The sequence below is a fragment of the Physeter macrocephalus genome, chromosome 6 (genome assembly GCF_002837175.3).
Source record: "Physeter macrocephalus isolate SW-GA chromosome 6, ASM283717v5, whole genome shotgun sequence".
Classification (NCBI taxonomy): Eukaryota; Metazoa; Chordata; class Mammalia; order Artiodactyla; family Physeteridae; genus Physeter; species Physeter macrocephalus.
Genome location: NC_041219.1, coordinates 85,376,839 through 85,401,425, shown reverse-complemented (window position 1 = coordinate 85,401,425; position 24,587 = coordinate 85,376,839). Strand labels below are relative to the sequence as shown.

Genomic DNA, 24,587 nt, shown 5'->3' with positions numbered 1-24,587 from the left:
TACTGTAGTGGTAAGAGCCATGAAAGAGTAGGGGGGAGGAGATGAGCTGGAGATGGTGTCAGGTTTACTTGAGCTAAGAGGAAGTAGTAGAAGTGCTGAGAGTCAGCTTTTAAAACCAGGTATGGGGGCTTCCCTGGTGGTCCAGGGGTTAAGACCCTGAGCTCCCACTGCAGGGGGCCCCGGTTCGATCCTGGTCAGGGAACTAAGATCCTGCATGCCACACCGCGTGGCATGCATGCATGCATGCATGCATGCATAAATAAATAAATAAATAAATAAAATAAAATAAAATAAAACCAGGTATGGTGGGAGATCCGTGGTGTGGGTTTTCTGGCTCAGGTGCTCATGTTCCAGAGATACCTTTCTGTTTTTGTTTTGCTTTTAATGTTATATTTTTTTCGGGGAGGGGGATTACAGAAAATATTCCTTTCTTGCTCTGATATGATTTAATATCTAGTTCATATTTCCACTTGAATTTCAATAAAATATATTAATCTTATGAATTTTCTATCTGGAAATGAAGTAGGGTGATGCCAACCTAGGCTGAATCCTGTGCTAGGTCATACTAGCCTGTGATAGCCTAACATCTCAAGAAGTTTTCAATGATTGGAATGTCCTCTTCTCGCTACCCATCTCTATCACATTTTTATAACAGCTTTATTGAGACAATTCATATACTGTACAGTTCACCCATTTAAAGTGTACAGTTCAGTGGCTTTTGTATATTCACAGAGTCCTGCATCCATTACCATACTTTTAGGACATTTTCATTACCCACCCCCCAAAGAAACTCTGCCCACTTAGCTATCACTTCCCAGTTCTTTCATTATCCCCCTCTCCCAGCCATAGGTAATCACTAATCTACTTCCTGTTTCTAAAGACTTGCTTATTATACACATTTCATATAAATGGAATCATGTAATCAGTGGTCCTTTGTGACTGCCTTCTTTCACTTTGCATATTTTCAAGGTTCCTATTATAGCATGTATCTGTACTTCTTTCTTTCTTATGACTGAATAATAGGCTCATGTATGGATATACCACATTTTATGTATCCATTTATCAGTCGATAGACATTTGTGTTGTTTCCACTTTGGGCTATTATAATGCTGCTGCGAAATTCGTGTACAGGTTTTGTGCAGACATATGTTTTCAGTTCTCTTGGGTACATACCTAGGAGTGGAATTGCTGAGTCATGTGATAACTCTGTGTTTAACCATTTTAGGAGCTGCCAAACTGTCTTCCAAAGCAGCTGCATCATTTTACATTCCCACCAGTAGTGTACAAGGGTTCCAGTTTCTTCACAGCCTCACCAACACTTGTTCTTTTTTATTATAGCCATCAAAGTTACTTTTGATTAAAGTCATAGTCTTTTTATTACAGCCATCCTAGTGGATATGAAGTGGTATCTCATTATGATTTTAAAAATAAATTTATTTATTTTATTTATTTATTTTTGGCTACATTGGGTCTTCCTTGCTGTGCACAGGCTTTCTCTAGTTGCAGCGAGCAGGGGCTACTCTTCCTTGAGGTGTGCATGCTTCTCATTGCGGTGGCTTCTCTTTGTTGAGGAGCATGGGCTCTGGTCGTGTGGGCTTCGGTAGTTGTGGCATGCGGACTCAGTAGTTGTGGCTCGCTGGCTCTAGAGTGCAGGCTCAGTAGTTATGGCGTATGGGCTTAGTTGCTCCGCAGCACGTGGGATCTTCCTGGACCAGGGATCGAATCCGTGTCCCCTGCATTGGCAGACAGATTCTTAACCATTGCACCACTAGGGAAGTCCCTCTCCTTATGATTTTGATTTGCATTTCCCTATGGCTCCCTATTAAAGGTTTAATATCCTACTCATCCTTCAAGGTACAACCCAAACATCTTATTTGAGAAACTTTTCCCTCAGGAATGGTTTCTTCTTTCATGTTCTTACACCATTTTGCTTGGATCCCCATTAGCACACGTATTTTGTTCTGCTAGTTATCTAGATTGTACGCTCTGGTTTGTGAATTACTTAATGGCTTCTTGTGAGTGTGTGTTTAAATTTGTTATGAAATATTTCACTTATACTCCTACTCATCTGTGAGTCCCCACTGCATCAAGCAGGGCTTGGACATATTTGCATTCAGATATTTATTGAATGATTCAAATAATGCAAAGGGTCTCATGAGTGAATATTAGGAGGTCTGTTACTTTGCAGGGAAAGTGGACTTTCTCTTGTTAGGAGACATTATGACAGAACTCAGAAAATAATGTATTTTTAGACAAAAATGTTCAGATGTGTTATATGTCCCAGAGACCACTGGCTTTAGGAACTTGTCTTGTGGATCATCAATATCCAGGTTATAATAGGAATTTTGATGTCAGGCCACTGGATTGTGTATCTGTGAGACTTTCTTAGGCATTTATTAAGATGATACACAATTAGCAAATCCCTAAGTTTATTTTACTCCTTTTAGCAAATATCCATGCTTATACTCTATGCCAGGAACTTCACTGGGCACTAGACATGAGATGGAGTTTTCTCCTGCTCTGGTGACAATAAGAGTTAAGGGCTCAGGATGGGGATAACTTTGATAGCAAATGAATGGATACAAGGTTTGTGAATTTTATTAAACCAGGCAAAATGAACACTTGATCAGAGAACCTTATTTTCAGGATAAAGACAGTGTTTCAGTTACATTAGTTTTTAATTAGCAAGTAGCTCATCTGACTGGATCATTCTTTTAAAGATCTGATGAAAACTTAGTGATTGGGAAGTAGGCCTTGTATCACCATTATGATCTCTTGCAAGACGGCAAAAGGAAGAACGCTCTCTTGTCTCCTAGATTCCTGTAACTCAGCAAGACAGGAAACATAAAGTTCCTTGCTACAGGAAGAGGGGGGTTTGATTTTTCTTTTTCTGGAGGAAGATGAAGGAGTTATATATTTCTCTATCCCCATACTATAAGCCCTTCCCCAGATTATTATCCCAGAGATTCTTATGGGATATTTTATAGCACAGTTCTCTAACCATCCTTCAAATACCACCCCACCAATCTTTAGGAAATTGAAGTCTCTTCAATAATTTATCTTAAAGGCCTCAGCCCTAGACAGTAAAAGAAGAACAAAACATAAGGAATTGTTTTATAATCTAGACATAAGTAACTTTCTGAGGAGGTCAGAGAGAGGTAGTTCTGAAGATGGTCAGGGCCTGCTTACTGAGTAGTTATCTTGCTGCCTGCCTCATAGGGTCAAATCTCTTCATATGCTTTCCATAAAAACATCTCTCCAAAGTTTTCCTGGATCTTTAAGAATTGCTGGGGTGGTGGGGGGACTTCCCTGGAGCCTCAGTGGTTAAGAATCCGCCTGCCACTGTAGGGAACATGGGTTTGAGCCCTGGTCCAGGAAGATCCCACATGCTGTGGAGCAGCTAAGCCCGTGTGCCGCAACTACTGAGCCTGCGCTCTAGAGCCCGCGAGCCGCAACTACTGAGCCCATGTGCTACAACTACTGAGCCTGCGCTCTAGAGCCCGTGAGCCGCAACTACTGAGCCCGCATGCCACATCTGCTGAAACCCACACACCTAGAGCCCATGCTCTGCAACAAGAGAAGCCACCGCAATGAGAAGCCCACACCGCAATGAAGAGTAGCCCCTGCTCGCCGCAACTAGATAAAGCCCACGCGCAGCAACGAAGACCCAATGCAGCCAATAAATAAATAAATAAAAATTTAAAAAAAAAAAGAACTGCTGGGGAAGCATCAAGTCTCTGCAGACAAATAACAGCTCAACTTGGGTGAGTTATCCATATTCTGCAAAGGAAGGAGAATTTTGTCCTTTAATTATAGAAGAACTCCATTTTTTAAAAGACTCCAAATTTTAACATAATAACGGTTACTGACAGTTTATACTTGCTGTATGCCAAACACCATGTTAAGTACTTTATATCCATTAACTCATTTGTCCTACCTTTCTTTGCCTTCTTTCAGCTTTTATGTATGGCTGTTTACTATGCAAGGGGAGTGGCCCTTCTAGGAAACAGCCAAGTCCTCCCCATGCTGGTGTTCTCACACACCTTTTATTGATAGATTCTAGTCTCCAACCAACCTCAAATTTGGTGTTCCCTAGCGTTTGCATTCAATCAGTTCGTCTTTGCAATCCAGTGTTCCGTGTTCTGCCTTGGTAACACATTGCCCATAGGCATCTGGGTTTCACTGGATCCAAAACCAAAAAGTCCTCGCCCTGAGATTGCTTCCCACCTTCAGGGATCATAACTGAATTTACTCCATTTCCCAAAGAAGTAGTGCAATACTAGAACTTTCTAAAAGCATTAATACCTCCTTTATAAGCCTATATTTCTAAGGTGGTGTGTTAAGTTTTAGCTAAGAAATCAAACTTCCAGGCTCTTCCACACTAACTACCAGGCTTTTCACGCCTTCCCTGCATAGTATTTTAAAGGTATTTAAATGTTTACTAAATGAATAAATTAACCAGTATTTTTTCTAAAAGCATTCAGCATATATCCATCAAGCAGATAACTTCAAATTCTGCAAGTCTGAATTTAACTTCTACACTTTTTCCTGACCTCCCTTCATGTCTAATATCTCCTAACTAGTCTTACCACCTCTGGTCTCCTACCCCTCTGAACCAGCTGGGATAATGCACCTAGTGTTAGCTTTCTCAAATATATGTTATCATGTCATTTCTCAGCTTATAAACCTGTTAATGTTTCCCAGTCACTTCCAGAATTAAATCTCCTTCATGAGAAGACTCATACCTAGGGACTTCCCTAGTGGTCCAGTGGTTAAGAATCCACCTTCCAATGCAGGGGATGCGGGTTTGATCCCAGTCAGGGAGCTAAGATCCCACATGCTGCGGGGCAGCTAAGCCCCCGTGCTGCAACTACTGAGCCCTCAAGCTCTGGAACCCGCCCACCACAACTAGAGAGAAGCCCACGCGCCACTATTAGAGAAGCCCGAGCGCCGCGAGGAAGAGCCCGCGTGCTGCAGCTAAGACCCGACGCAGCCAAATAAATAAATAAATATTAAAAAAAAAAAAAAAGAAGACTCATACCTACCTTTTCTACTGGATAACTTTACATATTTCTTTGCTACATGATAATATGCTACCATCCTTTATTTCTAAAGGCAAATTTAATACCATCCCAGGTGTCTAAGATTCTAGGCCAAATATGAGGGCCTTGTTTTAAAGAGTTCAAATCTTACTCTTCATTTTTTAGCTTAGGCTCTGACAGAGAAGCCGTGGCCTCAGAGAACCATTACAAACCAATAGGAGTCAAGAGAGACAATACTGCCCCACCCTTCTCTCGCCCAGTAAGAATATCTCAGTCCTCTGGACTCTCATATATACTACCCTGTTCTCTTTTACGTACATAGGTAAACAAGGATCAATAGTTTACATTAGTTATTATTGTCTCTCCAAATAGTTTCTTTCGGGAAGCCAGATAAGCTTTACTTAGTTGCGGAGCACAGGCTCTGGACGCGCAGGCTCAGCGGCCATGGCTCACGGGCCTAGCCGCTCCGCGGCATGCGGGATCCTCCCAGACCGGGACACGAACCCGGTTCCCCTGCATCGGCAGGCGGACTCTCAACCACTGCGCCACTAGGGAAGCCCTAGAGGCTTTCTTGACCTTTTTTCTTGAATTCTCTTGAAAAGAGAATATTTTTCTATTTTTTTCTCTTTGGAGACTATATAGTAGTTTCAGAAGCTGTTTGGGAATAGCAAAAGAGAAAAGTTTTGGGTTTTTTTTTTCTGAACTACATCTTTTTTTCTAGGAATTTTTCTGGCCTTGCAGCAAGTTTATCATTGACTAAGTCATATTTTTAGATTATAGCTAAGACATTAGTGTTAAAACCAAGGTTATAGCCATGGTAGTAAACCAAAAGCTTCTTTTCAATTTATATCTTTCCTCAATAACCCTTGTGTTCTTATTTGGACAGTCATAGTATCATTGATACTTCCTCTGAGGAATATTCTCTCACATTGGGAAAGGGGTTAGATGAACTCTAGCTGAGGCAGGTGATCTCATCTGCCAGTGCTTGGCACATGATATGATGCTGCTAGAGTTGCTTCTGCTATCGTTGTTAATGTTGGCATCATCATCACCCCCAGGCCTAGAATCTCTTATTTATTTATTTATTTAGGGGCGGGGTGGGGGTGTGGCACACCATGCGGCTCGCAGTATCTTAGTTCCCAAAACCAGGGATTGAACCCAGGCCCTAGCAGTTGAAACGCCGAGTCCTAGCCACTGGACCACCAGGGAATTCCCTAGACTCTCATATTAGAAGAAGCTTGGCTTTCTCAGCTAAGGATCAATAATGGCAATTCCTTAGAGATGAGGAAAGGCATGTCTTAGTGAATGATCTCCAGCAGTGATTTTCTTATTCTGAACTCAGGAGCAGCCATGATTAGAATATAGTTGATAATCTTCTTGGCCTCTACTTTATTATTATTTTTTAAAATATTTATTTATTTATTTGGCTGCGCCCAGTCTTAGTTGTGGCATGTGGGATCTTTGTTGCTGCATGCGGGATCTTCATTGCAGCGTGTGGGATCTTTTTAGTTGCGGCACGCAGGATCTTTTTAGTTGCGACATGCGGGATCTTTAGTTGTGACGTGTGAACTCTTAGTTGCGGGATGTGGGATCTAGTTCCCTGACTGGGGATTGAACCCACGCCCCCTGCATTGGGAGTGCAGAGTCTTAGCCACTGGACCACAAGGGAAGTCCCTTCTTGCCTCTACTTTAAATCAGATGGTGCACTTACAACAGTAGTGATAATGGAGGGGGCCTAGACCACTAGTATTTGATTATTATTACATGTCTGCTAATTCAGTGGAGATTTCAACATCATTCTTAAAGTATGTACTGCCATTCTAGCACTGGATGTATGACTTTTAGGTTTATTTGCCCTGTTTTTGTCTTGTTGTCTGAAAGTTGCTGAAAAACATGCATGTGCCCTGCCCTGCACTTGTCGACTATCACTACCACCACAGAGGAATAATTCATATTCTTCTGGCACATGGATTGTTCTATATGGAAAATCCTAGTGTAAGTGCTGGCAAAGAGAGGGGGACAAGGATAGGAAATATAAAGGGTGTATCAAGAGCTACAATAGGTCATGAGGCTTTGGGCCATTCCAGAATGTGGTATTGGGTTTCTTCTTTGCTGCAGTATAGAGCTGAGGAATGAACTGTGTATTTGCAAGTGGGTACACATTTGTGATTGTGTATAGTGACAAAAATAGGTAAATACTTGCTTCAACATATTTAGCTTGAGCAAAGATTTTTATTTTAAAGTTTGCTAAAGGTCAGAGGCATGAAATATAAGAGGCACATTTCACATTAAGATTCTTTGGGGGGAAGATTTCCCCTCTTTGATATTCATGTTTCCCTTTTTCTTCTGTTACCACTCTAATCCCTTACCACTACTACCAAAGAAGAGAGAGAGGGGGAAAACCTGGAGATGCAGCTAGTATTTTATAGGGAAGTAATTCCAAATAGATTTATACTATACAGTGCTTTAAGCCAAGGGAGAACTGGAATATGAGTATGATATAGTAAAATGCACTATATTATAGGTAATTATGCAAATTTAGAGGATTATGAACCATATATATGTATATACACTAGAAGCCTGATTAGAGCATAAGGGTATAAAATATGCCATGAAAGAAATGGATACATGTTCCAGTCAACCTGGTAATTTTTCTCTAACAGAAGTACCCCACTACAGAAGGGGCCCCAAAATGTAGCAGAGTCTGGTTGCCTGTCCTGGTATCAATAGTGAAAAATTACAGATGTTTCACCCCAAATGCTGAATTTCTGTAACCATACTTTATCTATTATTCATTCATATTTAAACTTTTAAAAACTTGTAAATAACTTATGACTAAACCCCTATCAGCATAGTAACAAATTTCATTTTTTACTACCTGGCATGGTAATTAGTATTTCATTTTGTTTGTCTAATCTTATAATAATTTTCAAGCTCCTGCAGGTATTTTGCAGTCTCATATTCTACAGTTTTATGAATAATCTATGTTCAACTTTTCTATATGTTCATCATTTAATAAATTTTTATTAGTTCCTCTATGATTGTTGAATGGAACCTAGATTTTATTAGTCTTGTCTCATTACACAGTTTACTTAAGAGGCATGCATTAATTGTGTCTCCAGCATCTGTATGATAAAAACATTCCTCTATAACAAAGTACCTTTTTTCAAAACCTTTAACAAGCTTATTTTGGCCTCTCATTTTCCCTGAAAGTTAGGTAGGACAGTTAAATATTTTCTTATTTTATGGTAGAGAGGAATTCCTTTAGGTTTCTTTTTTAACTCTCTTTTTAAAAAATTAATTAATTAATTAAGGGCTGCATTGGGTCTTTGTTGCTGCGTGCGGGCTTTTCTCTAGTTGTGGCGAGCGGGGGCTACTCTGTTGCAGTGCGCAGGCTTCTCATTGCAGCGGCTTCACTTGTTGCAGAGCACGGCCTCTAGGCACATGGGCTTCATTAGTTGTGGCACGCGGGCTCAGTAGTTGTGGCTTGTGGGCTCTAGAGCGCAGGCTCAGTAGTTGTGGCGCACAGGCTTAGTTGCTCTGCAGCATGTGGGATCTTCCCGGACCAGGGCTCGAACCTGTGTCTCCTGCATTTGCAGGCGGATTCTTAACCACTGTGCCACCAGGGAAGCCCTTTTAACTCTTTTGATGACTTCATTGCTGTTAAAGTTTGGAATCATTCTTTCCAAGGGGCCAAGATCTTCCTCACTCTTCAGCATCTAAATGTATAATTCTTCTGACCTTCTGTTCTTCGTGTCTCCCTGCAGCCATATGTGTCATTGTCTCAGCCAATGGCACCACCTAGTCCAAGCAACAGTACCCCTAACAGCAGCAGTGGGAGCACTGTAAATGACCAGCTGAGTAAAACCAACCTCTACATCCGGGGATTGCAGCCAAGCACTACCGACCAGGACCTAGTCAAGTTGTGTCAGTCGTAAGTTGGGGTACATAGGGGTAGGTTTCCAGGGGCAGTACAGATTTGGTGATACTGGCTTCTTACCAGATACTCTTATCCTGAAATGCAATATTATCAATATTTTGCTTCTACCCCTATAGTTGCAAGGTTTCTCAGCAGCCCCTCTTAGAGAAATTCTACCTACTACCAATGTATAAAACTTTTATGTGTTTCTCTGAGGAAAGCTGGATAGGGCTGACCTTTGAAGCCTAGTTAGTATATGACTTTGTTTCCAGCATGTACCCAGAACTGGTGGTCTTAGTGGAAAGATTCCTGTCCTTACACCTTGAATAGAAATGCTCAGTATCTCTAAAGATATTGATTAGAAGATAGTGAGAACCAGCAGTAGGGATAGAAGAAAGTGGGACTAGCCAATTGAATTATACACTTGGAGAGTTTCTGGTGCTAGAGTTATTCTCAGTGACCCAGAGGAGCCCTCAAATTAGTGGATAACGAAGAAAATGGAGAAAGAGTTGTCACTTGGCATCTACCCCCTAAAGATCTTTGGGGTTTCTTCAGCGTAGATTTGAGTCATGAGGTGGAGACAACTACCATGGAATTAGCCCTAATAGGAAAGCTGGAAAAATTGCAAGAATGCAGAGAGGCCAGCTCAATTCCATTTGGCAGAAATATATGTGTTTCAAATCATTTATATGGGGGACTGATTAGAGGCAGAAGTCTGGTGGGATGGTAATATTAATGGGGAAGGGGAAATCGAGTTTAGAAAGAAATAAAAATAGGAACCTTAGTCTGTATAAATTTACCATCTTTTAAAACTCTATTGAAGTATAACAAGCATACAGAAAAGTGCACAAATCAGAAGTGTTTATAGAACAGTGAATTTTCACAAGGTGAACACATCCTTGTAACAGTCCCTGGTAACCAGATCAAGAAATAGAACATTACCAGCTCTTCAGAAGCCCACCTCCCAGTGACAGTCTCTCCCCACCCCCAAAGGTATCTACTGTTTGGCTTCTAAACGATTGATGTGGCTTGTTTGAACCTCATATAAATATAATGATATAGCACGTACTGTTTTATATCTGGTTTCTTTTGTTCAGTGTTGTTTGTGAGATTCACCCACATTGTTGCATATAGCAAAAATTTGTTCATTCTTATTGCTTTATAAAATTCCGTCATAGGAATATACCACAGTTTATTTACCTGTTCTACTGTTGCTGGACATTTGAGTTGTTTCCAGTATGTGACTGTTATGGATACGGATAGTGCTGCTATGAACTTGTACATGTCTTTTGGTGCATGTGTATAAGTATATACATTTATGTTGGGTATATACCTAGGAGTAAAATTGCTAAATCATAGGATATACATTTGTTCAGCTTTTGTAGATACTAGTAAACAATTTTCTAAAGTGGTCAAAGTAACTCAAACTCCCATAACAGTATGAGTATGTGACAGCTGTTCCAAATCCTGAAGAGGCAGAACATTCTCCCCGCAAAATGTAGTTGTATGAGGCATCAGAGATACTCTATAAATCCCTTACTCTACTGAGGGTAGTGGTTTTTGGAAGTTTGCTAGCACCACGCTGCACAAAATCAGTCTCTAAAGGCTAGATGTGTGTATAAAATCTGAATCTGTTACCTCGGCTTACCTTGCTAGGAGGGTATTTAAATGGAACTTAGGGAACTTAGTCTAGGACTAGTAATTTTTTTTAGGGAATGGGAATTGGCAAAAATGTTGGTTTATGAGGGAAAAGAGTATCATATCAATCTAGTTCCTTGACTTCTGCACCCTGTATTTCTTGTACTAAATATAATGTGCTGCAAAAATCAATCCTCTCACTCCACAAGACAGAGAAAAAACTCAATTCTACTTCCCTATACTTTTAGACTTTCATTTTGCCCTTCCCAGTAGTTGCCTTACCTTCTGCTGTGTCTGAAGGGATGAGAATAGTCAGGGTCAGCATGTACAATAAGATGGAAGTAAGGAGCCCAGTAGGGGACCATAGAGAAGTAGGAATGAGGAAGGGAAAGAATAGGTGCTAGATGAATTATGATGAAACAGAAGCTGTGAAGAGCTGGTGGGTGGAATCCTCATGGGTGTGTGAGCTGGGAGGGACACCTTTCTGTGAAGGGTGTTTCCCATGCATAGAACTTCCTGCCTTTGTCCCAGTTATCTCTCTAGGTTGTACAGGAAGTAAATGTTGCTGGATCCTAAGCCCTGGTGGGCAGGAAGGAGAGGCGTGGAGTCTGGAACTGGAACTCCTGGTTCTCTTGGAGGGGCTCCTTCGGAGGAGGAAGCTGCACGATCCAGCTGTTGCCAGCTGAAGTGGAAATTCTGACTCAAAGTCTCAGGCTGCTCAGAGCACAGCAAGCTCAACCCTGGGGCCTCGATAGGGATAGCAGCGTGTGTGTCCTCTGGCTTACAGTCTCTTGCATCCCTTCCCTTCCTAAATTTGGGAAAGAATCCAAGTATGTAGCCCTGAAGGGTTAGGTTCGCCACATCCATTCTAGCCTCCAGGGCATTGCTTGGCTTATATTCTGTCTAATCCAGTGGGTCACAGACCTCCACTAAAACAGTCAGTGAGAGGCTGCCAAGGAGCGAAACAAATGCATCGATCATCATATGTTCTTTAGGGATGGGATGAGAGGAAAAGTAGAAAAAAATGCTTGTTTCAGGTATTCATCTCAAATTCAGTCCCTGCCAACTGTTTTCAGTTAAATTTTATACTTCTGACTTTGTTAGTGATTTCTGTTCGGTCTCTCTAATATTTTCACCCTCCTGGAGTGGAATGTAGAGACTTCTTTCTAGTAGAACACTTCTAATATAATCCCTGACCTGTGATAGATACTCCACTGCTCCAGTTTGGGGAACTCCACATGACTCTGCTGCCAAAGTATAATTTTCAGAAAGTTGAAAAACATAACTGTCCTACAGATATAGGTGAACGCATGCCAAATATTTATTTTACTCATTAGTGAGGGAACTACTAGCAGGATGGTAAAATGGGTTCAAAGAGCATTTGAGGGACTGAGTATTGATAGGGACTGAAGAAAGAATGTTGGAATAAGATTACTAGGTTACAGAGAAAACTGGTTCATACCCTATAGGACTATAAGACAGTAACCTTTGGGATCATCTTTTCTAATGGACAGAAATTATTTGTATTTCTACTAGATAAAAACCTACAAATTAATATGTATCTTCACAAAATCTGGGCCCTCATCAGTAATAAATAGTAACTGAAACAAAGAAACATCCTCCTAGATAACAAAATATACCTTGAATGGGCCTTGTAGACAGTGTTCCAGAATGACATTGAAAGAATGTGTAATCCTCATTTTGCCTTATCGTCAAGTTTTGGGTAATTTTCTTAACACAGCTATTGCATTTGCTTTTATGCCCACTCCCCTCCCTAATACATTGAAATCTTGACAATAAGAAATAGAAATCAGGGAATTCCTTGGCAGTCCAGTGGTCAGGACTCGGTGCTTTCACTGCTGGGGCCCTGGGTTTGATCCCTGGTTGGGGAACTAAAATCTCATAAGCTGCGAGGTGCAGCCAAAAAAAAAAAACAAAAGAAATAGAAGTCTTAAGAGATTAAAGCAGGAAAGAGCCATTTGGTTAAATGTTGAGGTCCCATGAATATAATAATAATATAATATAACATATAATAATAATAATAGCAGTTAAGAGTGTTCATGTGTTTACCATTTGATAGACATTAGTACTTTATATTCATGAACTCATTTCATATTTCCAACAATCCTATCTCCATTTTACAGATGGTGAGACTGAGACACAGAAAGGTTAAATGACTTGTCCAAGATCACACATAGCTATAAAGTGGCAGAACCAGGATTTGAACAAAAGCAGTTTGGCTCAAGTTGACCTTCAGTCGGGGGCCAGTAGAAGGGTGAAGAGTGGGGTGTCAGAGAAGAGAAACAGTTTTTCATGGGAGGAATGGTGTTTGTTCAAAGGAAAATAAATAACATCAAGGATTATTTTTAGTCCTCAAGGAATTCTAGCCAGAGCTCTGGCCTTACACACTGCTATGTGGACACCACCAAGCTTCTTTCCCAAAAAAAGACAGTAGTCTTTTTCTAACTAGTATCTGAGTCTTATATGGGGAAGAAGAGAGAAATGTGTTGATAAGTGTACGGACTGCAGTTACCTTATTTCTTGTAGGTACCTTTGGGGAATAGGTTTATATGATAAGTGTGACGTTTTAAGTTCATTTTTTCTTTGTTCTAAGGTTTGAGTAGGGACAGTTTTCCTAGTGGGAGTAAAGACAGGGCATGGATTCATCTTGATGTCTCAATCTCTGTCCTAGTCTAAATCCCTGTCCCCAGATTATCACTTTGCATTTTCTTCTCCCTTAGATATGGCAAGATTGTCTCCACTAAGGCCATACTGGACAAGACCACAAACAAATGCAAAGGTAAGAGAACAGCTGTTCTTGGTGGTGGAGAACAGCTGTTCTTGGTGGTGGAGAACAGCTGTTCTTGGTGGAGAACAGCTGTAAGTGAGGCAGGCCATCCCTTGCCTTTGCCCTTTATTGCTGCAAGTCCCTGGTTTCCAGTGCCAGGGAGGAGTTTTCAGGGTTTTCAGGCTTAAAAGACTAGTAGGTATTTAGATTCTTTGTGACCAGATAGCTAGAGCTGAAAATGCTGTTTTGGGGACCCAAGGCTAGAAGCCTGCACAGAGTGCCTTTGAATCCCCTGGGCCTACTTTGGGTGTCATGATTCCCTGGATTGGATGGTAGATATTCATTCGTAGGTGAGTTTATTTCTACTTAGCAAAGCATTGTAAATGCCTTTTGTTTGTGGAGGTGGGTTGGGTTTGTTGGGGTTTTGAGCAATTCTAGGTGGGGATGGAAGAGTGGAAGGAGGGGAAAGGGCTGTACGTTGGGGTGAGGAGGGGCTTCTTCCAGCAGGTGGCTGATTATCTGCTGTGGAGAGGCTGTATTTCCTACATGCCTAGCATTTCTGGGGGTGTGCCTAGAAAAGAGAAGGGGGTTCTTTTGGAAATAGAGGGGGGCTGTGAATTATTAGAGGAGCCTAATTCTTGAAACCGAGGATTTCTTAGGGGAGAGGGAGGAAGGCAAGGATACCATAAAGACCTCATTGCCCTTGGCATTCTTAGCTATAAAGTAGACCAAATCTCACAGGGTTTGAGGAGCATGTGGATAACCACCTGAAACCTCTTCATTTCTCTTCCTCCCTACCACTTCTGTTGCGTGGATCGTAACTCCTCCTCTGTTTCCTGAAAAGCCTGGGCCTCCTACCTCCCTCACACCCCCCACCTCCCAGTGATGCTGTTTCCCTGTTCCAGGCTATGGCTTTGTGGACTTTGACAGTCCTTCAGCAGCACAGAAAGCTGTAACAGCACTGAAAGCCAGTGGTGTGCAAGCACAGATGGCAAAGGTAAGGGTACTACCCCGTGTCTATTCCTCTGAGGGGTTGTAGTTAGCACCAAAGGCTTCCAGAGGTTTAAGAGCCATGCATGAGCTCTAGGCGCGTGGGCTTCAGTAGTTGTGGCTTGCGGGCCCTAGAGCACAGGTTCAGTAGTTGTGGTGCATGGGCATGCTGCAGTTGCTCTGCAGCATGTGGGATCTTCCCCGACCAGGGCTCGAACCCGTGTCCCCTGCATTGGCAGGCGGATTCTTAACCACTGCGCCACCAGGGAGGCCTTCTCCTACTTCTTCTTTCTGGAGAAAAGCCCTCTGACATTAAAGTGACTTTAGACTTCCTGTGAGACTAGAACTTTCAGGGCTCCGTGGTGACCCAGTGAGCTATACATCTGGCTCTTAGTGTAAACCCCAGCACGTTGGCTTCCTTTTTCCCTTCTCTCCTCCTCCTGCTTTCCCTCCATCAGGGAGTGTACAGGCATTCCTACTAAGAGGAACCTGCTGTGGCTGGAAGAGCGGAGTGGGGGGATTACCCAGAACAATCCAGCCCGGGAAGCAAAGGCAATCCAAGAGAATCCAGCCTCTGGGACAGGCTGTTGGGCTGTTGGATAGGAGAGAAGAGTGCTGCTCTGCCTAGTTCTTAAAGAGACAGCCAAAAACTTCATTGATGGCTTGTATTGTGGGCTTGTACAGTACTCGAAATATTAAATCTGTGGGGTTTTTTGGCCTGGACTCAATATATAACCCATGACCCATGATAGTGGGACTAGGTGTTACAAATCGTTAAGATTCTCTTTGTTTATGTGCATGCCTTCCTGCTGTCTCTTTTCTGAGATGTCATTTTGTGGTTGCCCACTGAGGGTGGGAGAGGGTTAAGACATATGAAATTCATTTTTTCACTTTTATTTCCATAGCAACAGGAGCAGGACCCCACAAATTTATACATCTCAAACCTCCCGCTGTCAATGGATGAGCAAGAACTGGAGGGAATGCTGAAGCCCTTTGGCCAGGTTATTTCCACTAGAATCCTTCGAGACACCAGTGGGACCAGCAGAGGGGTTGGCTTTGCAAGGTGAGGGATGCCAAGAATGGGAAATGATGAGGTTAATAAGGAATGTCACTTAGAAGGTCACCAACAAGTCTGTGCCCTGCTCCCCCCAGGACCAAACTATTAGTCGAAAGTACTTGACAGTAAGTCAAAAGTTCATTTAATTTTAGGTCACAATACTCACAAACCTATTTTCTCCCAAATCTTTATCCTTTCCCCATTACTTCCTGCTATTCTAGCCTTTGTTTCATTGATTCAGACCTAACCAGAATAAAATAATTCCATATCTTCTTATAGTTTACTATTTCTCATCCTATTATCTCATTTAATCTGTGAAATAAATATTAATTCTCCATTTTATAGAAAAGGAAACCAAAATTCCCAATATGAAGTGATTTGCCCAAGGTCTCACAGGAGCAGAGCCCTTATCCTTCTGGCTTCAGGATCAGCAGGATGAAATGAAAGATTTGGTCTACCTTTTCAGATCTGTTGAGAGTCTTAGATTCTAGAACCAGCTCTGTGACTAACTGCCCATGTGATATCAGATCTTTATGAGCCTTGCTTTACTCTGTGAAGTAGAGATTTAGATGAGTGATTTTCTTAAGGTGTTCCCTAGAGCTGCAGAGTTTTTCAGGGTACCTTCTTCTGAGCTTAGGGTCACTATTGTAGGGCTTCAGCCTCTTCTAGCCCACTTAGGAAATGTTACTACTTTTATTTAAGATTTTGCTTGAAAGGAGATTCTGTTGCCTTTCTAAAAAGTTTGAAAAGTATTGGAGTAAGTGATCTAAAAGTCCCTTTTTCTTTTGTAATATCTTCTCTGGTCCAAGAACATTCCTTTACTCTAGAGTGTTTTAGACTTTGAGAACAAGGAATAGGACCTTTTCCCTAGCCAACTCTATCTTGGTGGCACCACCTGCTGGCAATCCCAAGTATAACTAAAGGGGAGTTTCTAAGGTTTGTGGTCATCAAACTTTTTTGCTCCATACTCTCTCTTTTTTTTTTTTTTTTTTTTTTTTTTGCGGTATGCAGACCTCTAACTGCTGTGGCCTCTCCTGTTGCGGAGCACAGGCTCCGGACGCGCAGGCTCAGCGGCCATGGCTCACGGTCCCAGCCGCTCCGCGGCATGTGGGATCTTCCGGGACCGGGGCACGAACCCGTGTCCCCTGCATCGGCAGGCGGACTCTCAACCACTGCGCCACCAGGGAAGCCCACTCCATACTCTCTTAAAGCAAAAGCTCCAGTTCATGGCACCTTAGTTGTCTCGATAATTTTTTAGCCCTAGACAAAAGAAATACTTAACAATTCAATTTATTAAGTAATTAAATGGTCTAGACAATTCAAAAAGTGTTTAATAAACATCTTAACAACTTTGTAGTTATTTGAAAAATACATTGAAAGAGAAAATATTTTTATTTCATTCTTAAATAACTATACTTTTAGTGAATGTGTGCCTGTTGGACACTACACAACTTCTCAAACCTTGGAATCAGATTGGACACTTACACCCTCATTTCCTGTTACACATTAGTTTTCTTATGGTACTTGCTTTTGTCATAGCAACCACTGAAAAACCAGCTTTGCAAAAATATGTTATCTAAAGGATTGTAGGGTGATTTAATGTTGAAATGATGAACTGTTTAGAGTTAGTCGTCTTTACAGTAGATATCCAATTGCTGTATTTTCTTCAGAAAGTTAAAATATCCCTTGTTGTGCCTCTGTGAGCTCATCACAATGGCCCACGGTGCCTCAAAGCCCAGTTTGGGAAATATGGCTTTGAAAACTTAAAAAACTATGAAATCTCTTGCATGTTTCTACATTAATACCTACAGATTTTCTTCATACATTTAGACTCTTGCAAAGTATAATTTCCAGCAATTTATAAATATTGACATTTTAAATAAAACTGTCATATCATTTAAAACTATCTAAACGAGATCTAAATGTCATAGCAATTTGATACACAAAATCATTTTTAAAATACCTAGGGCATTTTTTTTAAGTCATAACTCTTACATCATTCTTATAGTGTTCTTTTTTTCTTCTTGATCTTGTATTTCCATTGTATTTCCCTACAGAATTGTATTCGGGTGTAAAATACTTTTATAGTTGAAAGTCTTTGTATCGATCATTGTTATACTTCTCTGCAACGAAAATATGTATATAAATTTTTTTTCCTGCGGTCCTGAGTCTATATGCATTAATCCATAAGAAAATTATCTTTATAATTAGTTCACAGTTGCCCCAAACAACATAAATATATTAAAATGTTGATACAAAATTGTTTCATATAAAGTAAATTTTATTGGAAGTGCTCCTTTTAGATTTATATAATTAGATCATGTAGCCATCAGTGAATATTGTTTATTGCTGTAACAAGACAGAGTTTAGTACCAGTTCTGTTCCTGTGTTTTGTTTTCATGGTGAGGAACCTTGTTCACATAAATAAGTAAATGGGAATGGAAAGAGTTTTGCTAAAATAGGAATTCTTTGAATTCCTTCTGAATTATATGCCAAGACCAGGGTGATCTATCATCCAGAATGACTTTTTTATGTGTCAGTTGACAACTTGTTGAGTCCTCTAGCTGTGGGAAGGAAGAATTGGAAACATCTGACTTAACAAAAAGATTTGTAACTTAGTCCTCCATGCCTTGTGTTGAGCTTTGGGATGAGTTCGAAGTATATTGAGAAGAGTGGTTGTAAGAGGGGGCTTTAGCCTTGATCATTAGTGATCACAAGCTCTCCCTCAGGCACATCAGTTTTAGGAAAGAGTTTATGAGGAAGTTGAGGTCCTGAAAGTGATTCTCTTAAAACCCTCCATGCCTGCTCACCCTTTTGAAAGACTAAGGAGTAGGAGTAAACCAACTCAACACTTTTTGCTCTAGGACACCTAAGGTTCTTTTCTCTAAAAGTTTCCATTTGAGGCCTTTTTTTAGTAACTGCCTTCATAGGAATGGTTCATATCTTTAGTGGTTATTGGCATAGAAAATATACTGAGACTTACTTTAAATATGGAAAGGGGAAGATACTGTACCCTGTATTATATAGATCTTTATCATTTGAGAACACATTTATATCCATTATCTCATTTGATCTATACAGCCCTGTGTCATAAGGTAGATGGGGATTTGAAGCAGAAATGAGGAATGAGTCTGAAGGGTTTTTGTGCATTTTCTAACTCACAGAGCCTTTGAGCGGTGAACGAGTGCTGGAATCTAGATTTTCTGATTTCTTACTCAGTCCTCTTTCCCCAACAAGACACTTTAACTCAGTAGTTCCTAACATTGTTTTTTTCTATCACTCTGGACCATAAACCCTGTCTTAATACTCTTTACTCCCACAGACTCATGAAATCTATTTTTTCTCCCATTTTTAAAAAAAAATTGAAGTATAGTTGAATTACAATATTGTGTTAGTTTCTGGTATACAGCAAAATGATTTATATATGTATCCTTTTTCATATATGTGTATACATATGTGTTTATATGTATATATAGATAATATATGTATACATATATATTTATTCTTTTTCATATTCTTTTCCATTATGATTTACTACAGGATATTGAATATAGTTCCCTGTGCTATACAGTAGGACATTGCTGTTTATCTGTATTATATATATTAGTTTGTATCTGCTTACCCCAAACTCCTAATTTATCCCTCCCGCCCCGATTCATGAAATCTTAATGATGTTATCAGTAGCTATGTAGACCTTGATAATTACAACCAGAAGCAAAAAATAAATATTGGCAAATTCTTAGCTTGTACAGTTTTATCAAAGTGAGGGAAGAGGGGAACCCCTGGTGGTCCAGCGATTAGGACTTGGCACTTTCACTGCTGTGGTCTGGGTTCAGTCCCTGGTTGGGGAAGTAAGATTCCACAAGCTGCACAGCATGGCAAAAAAAAAAAAAAAGTGAGGGAACAATTTCCATTTTGTAATTTTGAATTTTGTAGTAAAAAATCATGGTAACAGCCATTGTATTCTTATTTAGGGACCCAGACACAATACTAGGCCCATCTATCAGTGTCTTCTTGGAATAGTCATGGTTTGAAGACCTCCATTATTCCTTTCAGGACCCCTACAGGAGCCAGTTGAGAAAACCTTCATTAGAAGCTGGGGTTGCCTCTTTAAGATACCTTGACTTTGTGTGGAGGAAACTCTGTATTTCTGTAGTGACAACTTTTGGAGCATTTGTGGGGCTGGGAACTTAGAGCTTTCTCTTCGAATATAGGGAGAGTACAGATCCTGGAGAAGGTAGACCCTAACTCCTCTTGTGCTCCTTAGGATGGAGTCCACAGAGAAGTGTGAAGCCATCATCACCCACTTTAATGGAAAATATATTAAGACACCCCCTGGAGTACCAGGTGAGGCATCTGGGAATCAGACTGAGAGAGCCACAGGTTATGACTTCCTGTGAAGATTCTGGAGGATTTTTGCATGAGTGAATGGACTAAGTGAGGTGGAACTCAGCTGCCTGTCTGCTTTCTCTCTTGGCAGCCCCATCTGATCCCTTGCTTTGCAAATTTGCTGATGGGGGTCCAAAGAAACGACAGAACCAAGGAAAATTTGTGCAAAATGGACGGGCCTGGCCAAGGAATGGAGACATGGTAAGAGGCCCTCTAGGAGACAGGAATACTAAGGACATTAAAGTGTAATGGATGGGGCTTCCCTGGCGGTCCAGTGGTTGGGACTCCATGCTTCCATTGCAGGGGGCACGGGTTCTCTCCCTGGTTGGGGAACTAAGATCCTGCATGCTGAGCAAAGTGGCCAAAAAAAAAAAAAAAAAAGAAAAGAAAAGAAAAGTGGAATGGAAATTTCCATGGCCTGATTTCTGTGGTAAACTTGAGAGCTACAGAATGTAACAGAGATGCTGGCTGCTTAACATGCTCTTCAGTGTAGATCTTGAATGGAATTTTGCATCCTGCACAACCAGAAAAACCCTGGAACAGTTGTAGTGGGATTAGTTCAGACTTCGTTTTTAATCAGTTGAACCAAATACATACATCCTCAGCCTTGAAATTCTGGGCTTGTTCCTGTTCTCACCTAAGGGCTCACAATGTGCATGCTGTGTTCTTTCTTTATAGGGTGGTATGGCCTTGACCTATGACCCCACCACAGCTCTTCAGAATGGGTAAGGGTGTTTTCTATAAATAGGCCACCTGAAAATGACAATGGCCTGTGTCCAGGCACTGGGATGTTTCATCTTGATATTTAAAGAGTAGTCAGTGGTGGGACTTCCCTGGTGGCACAGTGGTTAAGAATCCGCCTGCCAATTCAGGGGACACAGGTTCGATCCCTGGTCCGGGAAGATCCCATATGCTGCAGAGCAACTAAACCCATGCGCCACTACTACTGAGCCTGCGCTCTACAGCCCACGAACCACAACTGCTGAGTCTGCGTGCCACAACTACTGAAGCCCACATGACCAGACCCATGCTCCACAACAAAGAGAAGCCACCGCAATGAGAAGCCCATGCACCGCAACAAAGAGTAGCTCCTGCTTGCAGCAACTAGAGCCCGCGCGCAGCAATGAAGACCCAACGCAACCAAAAATTAAATAAATAAATTTATTTAAAAAAAAAAAAAGAGTAGTTAGTGGGAAGTGGCTGTGTCTATCAGTGGGGGCCCTTGCCTTGTAGTTTCCTGTGACTCCTTACTGATGAGGTCCCTTCCTACAGGTTTTACCCAGCTCCTTATAACATCACCCCCAACAGGATGCTTGCTCAGTCTGCACTGTCCCCGTATCTTCCATCTCCTGTGTCTTCATATCAGGTATGTTGTCTTCATATCAGGTATGTTCATGCCCAGAAAAGGGTGTGATGGTTTTCCCTACCATTGTGTTTTAGGCTGGGAACTACTTGTTGTTCTTTTGTTTTTTTCCTTTATACATACTATACACAAATAGTTTTACATAAAAGCATAACACGTGATCACACTACATGTATATAGACTGTTGTAGAAGCATCCTTTTACTCTCTGTCCACCACTCCCACAAGCAAACCCATGTTAATTTCCTACTAGTTTCCATATTTTTTGTTATCTGCATATACACATAAGTATAGGGTTTTGGAAATCATTGTTTATGTTGCAAAAATTTGCCATATTAAATATATTTTTTACACTTTTCTCATTTAAACCAGTGATTCTCAAAGTGTGGTCCCTGGACCAGCAGTATCAGCACTACCTGGGGATTTTTAGAAACAAAAGTTCTTGGACTCCACCCCAGATTCACAGGAACTCTGGGGACGGGTCCTACCAATCTGAGTTTTAACAAGCCCTCCAGGTAGTTCTTATGCAGCTCTGTTCTAATTATTTCCTTTTTAATAGTAACATTATATTTTATGCTGCACATATACCAGAAGTCTTCCACTATACCCCAGTGAAAGGCATTCTTTGGATTTCAGTTTTTATCTGGTGCAAATAATGCTCTAGTAAACATCCTTTTGCCTGTATCCTCACATGTGAGTGCTTTTGTTTCTGGGGGCTAGAGTCTGAGGGGTGAGGTTGTTAGGTTGAATAATACACGGACTTTCAGTTTTATAGATGTTACCAGATTGCTTTCCACAACGACTGTGCCAATTCACATTACACTAGCAACATATGAGAGTACCCATTTCCCTCCAGTCAGAGGTGACATTGCTCTTTCAAAATTTTTTCTGTCTTGATACATGTAAAGTACATTGTTACTTTAATTTGCACTTCCCTGACTGCAGCTGAGTTTAAGCATTTTTTTGGTCATACTTTTATTTGCTCTTCATATGCTTGGTCCATTTTCCTGTTTGACTATTTGTTCTTTTCCCATCAACTTATAAAAACTATCAATATTATTGGGACTTCCCTGGTGGTCCAGTGGTTAAGATTCTGCGCTCCCAAAGCAGGGGGCATGGGTTTGATCCCTGGTCGGGGAACTAAGATCCCACAAGCCACACGGGGCAGCAAAAAAACCCCAAAAAACTGTCAGTATTATAAGCACTAATCTTCTGAATGTTATCTTTGTTACAAGTTTTTTTTTTCCAAATTTAATTGTTTTCCGTTGACTTTATGGTCCTCAAACTTCTGCTGTGCATCAGAATCACTTATTAAACTTAGGTTACTGGGCACCACAGCACGAATTTCTGATTCAGCAAGTCTAGGGTGAGAGGCAAGAATGTGTATTTCTAACAAGTTCCCAGATGCTGCTCCTGCTGCTGATCCAGGGACCATACTTTGGGAATCACTAGTTTTTGCCACACAAAAGTTTAAAATTTGTGTATAGTTAAATATGTTTGCTTTTTTACTTACAGCTTTTGAATTTCTTGTCTTAATTTAAGAGGTCTTCCCAGTCCCTATATTGTACATATAGTCCCCAAGATGTATTTCATTGTTTTACATTTAAATGTATAATAACCAGGAATTTATTTTTGTATATGACATAAGATAGGGGTTCTATTGTATTTCCTTCAAAATGTTCACCAGTTATCCTAGCACCAAATTATTAAATAATCCATCCTTTTCCCACTGAATTGAAATGCCACCTTTGTCATATAGTAAACACTGGAATCTTTTTCTGTATCCTTTATTCTCTTCCAGTGATCATTTTGTTTGTTCCTATTTCAGTAATGTATTGATTTGATTACAGTGGCTTTCATAGTATGTTCTAATATTTGATAAGACAAAACCTTCTCCACTCTTTCATACTTTTCTTTGCTATGTTTTGGCATTTATTCTTCTGTATAAGTTTATGATCATTTATTCTAATTTTTTAAAATCTGTGAGGGAGGATTTTAATTGGAATTACATTAGATCTATATATTAAAGAGAATTGACTTCTTAAAAAGTACTCTTTTCACCTAAAATATGGTATTTCTTTTCATGTTCTCAAATTTTTATGTCCTTCAATAAGATCTTAGTTTTATTTATGTAGGTCTTATGTTTTTCTTGTTAAATATACTTTTAAGTGTTCTGTAATTTTAATAAGCATTTCTAGATGCTTATTGATACACTGAGAAGTTACTGATTTATGTTCATCTATCTTGTATACCGCTCACTTACCAAATCCTCTTATTACCGCTAGTTTTTTTTTTTTTACTTAAATCTCTTAGGTTTTCTAGGTATACAGTTATATCATTGATGCAAAATAATAGTTCTCTCCTCCTTTTCAATTTTATGCCAACTGTGTTCTTATCTAATTGTATTTATTTGACCCCACTACCTAATGGGTTACTATAATTGCAATAGTTTTAATATTTCTCTGTTTGGGTTAAGGTTTGCAGATAGTTTTTGGTAGTAGTCTTTAATATATGTAAGTAGTTTCTTTCTAGTCTCTATTTTACTTTGTGGTATTTTTTAAAATTTATTTTCTGGTCGCACCCTGGGGCTTGTGTGATCTTAGCTCCCTGATCAGGGATTGAACCCGGGCCGCGGCAGTGAAAGCGCTGAGTCATAACCACTGGACTGCCAGGGAATTCCCTACTTTGTGATTTTTTTAAAAAAGTAAATGGCTGCTGAATTTTCTAAAATGTCTTTTCAGCATCTAATATTACACTATGGCTTTTTTTCTTCTATTTTGACTTATGTTTGTAGAGCTTCTGATCTTGAACAATCCATATATTTGTGGAATAAACCTACCTGTTTATCAAGATGCATTTCTAGCTTCTCGTTGCTTTTTTTAATTTTAAAATTCAGATATAATTTACAGATGATAAAATTCATCCTCTTAAAGTGTACAAGTCAGTATTTTTTAGTATATTTATAGAATTATGCAACTGTCCCCATTATCTAATTCCAGAACACTTTCATCACCTCAGAAAGAAACTGTACCCATTAGTAGTTATTCCCCATTTGCCCTTACCCCTAGCCCGTGGCAATGACCAATATACTTTCTACGTCTATAGATTTGCCTATTCTGAACATTGCATATAAATGGAAGCATACAGTATATGTCTTTTGTGTCTGGCTTCTTTCACTTAGCATGTTTTCAAAGTTTATTCATGTGTAGCATGTATTAGTACTTCATTCTTTTTTATGACTGAATCACATTCTATTTTATGGATATGCCACATTTTGTTATCCAGTTATCAGTTGATGGCCATTTGAGTTGTTTCCACCTTTTGGCTATTATGGATAATGCTGCTCTGAACTATTGTGCACAGTTTTTTGTGGACATATGTTTTCATTTCTCTAGGGTATAT

General features: G+C 40.2%; 1 protein-coding gene across 5 annotated transcripts in view; it reads left to right on the top strand.

The window, feature by feature from the left end:
- Positions 1 to 24,587, top strand: part of RBMS2 (RNA binding motif single stranded interacting protein 2) — a 93,643-nt gene that overhangs the window by 58,458 nt on the left and 10,598 nt on the right. For 4 of the 5 annotated variants that reach the window (XM_007129384.4, XM_007129383.4, XM_007129382.4 and 1 more), the window contains 8 exons: positions 8,810 to 8,976; positions 13,341 to 13,399; positions 14,293 to 14,384; positions 15,283 to 15,440; positions 19,702 to 19,781; positions 19,915 to 20,024; positions 20,502 to 20,548; positions 21,096 to 21,189. In XM_007129384.4, the coding sequence (XP_007129446.1) occupies positions 8,810 to 8,976; positions 13,341 to 13,399; positions 14,293 to 14,384; positions 15,283 to 15,440; positions 19,702 to 19,781; positions 19,915 to 20,024; positions 20,502 to 20,548; positions 21,096 to 21,189 (807 nt within the window). Of the gene's footprint in view, positions 1 to 3,348; positions 3,765 to 8,809; positions 8,977 to 13,340; positions 13,400 to 14,292; positions 14,385 to 15,282; positions 15,441 to 19,701; positions 19,782 to 19,914; positions 20,025 to 20,501; positions 20,549 to 21,095; positions 21,190 to 24,587 lie in introns of all 5 variants that reach the window. The other variant, XM_055085590.1, reaches the window with a different exon arrangement.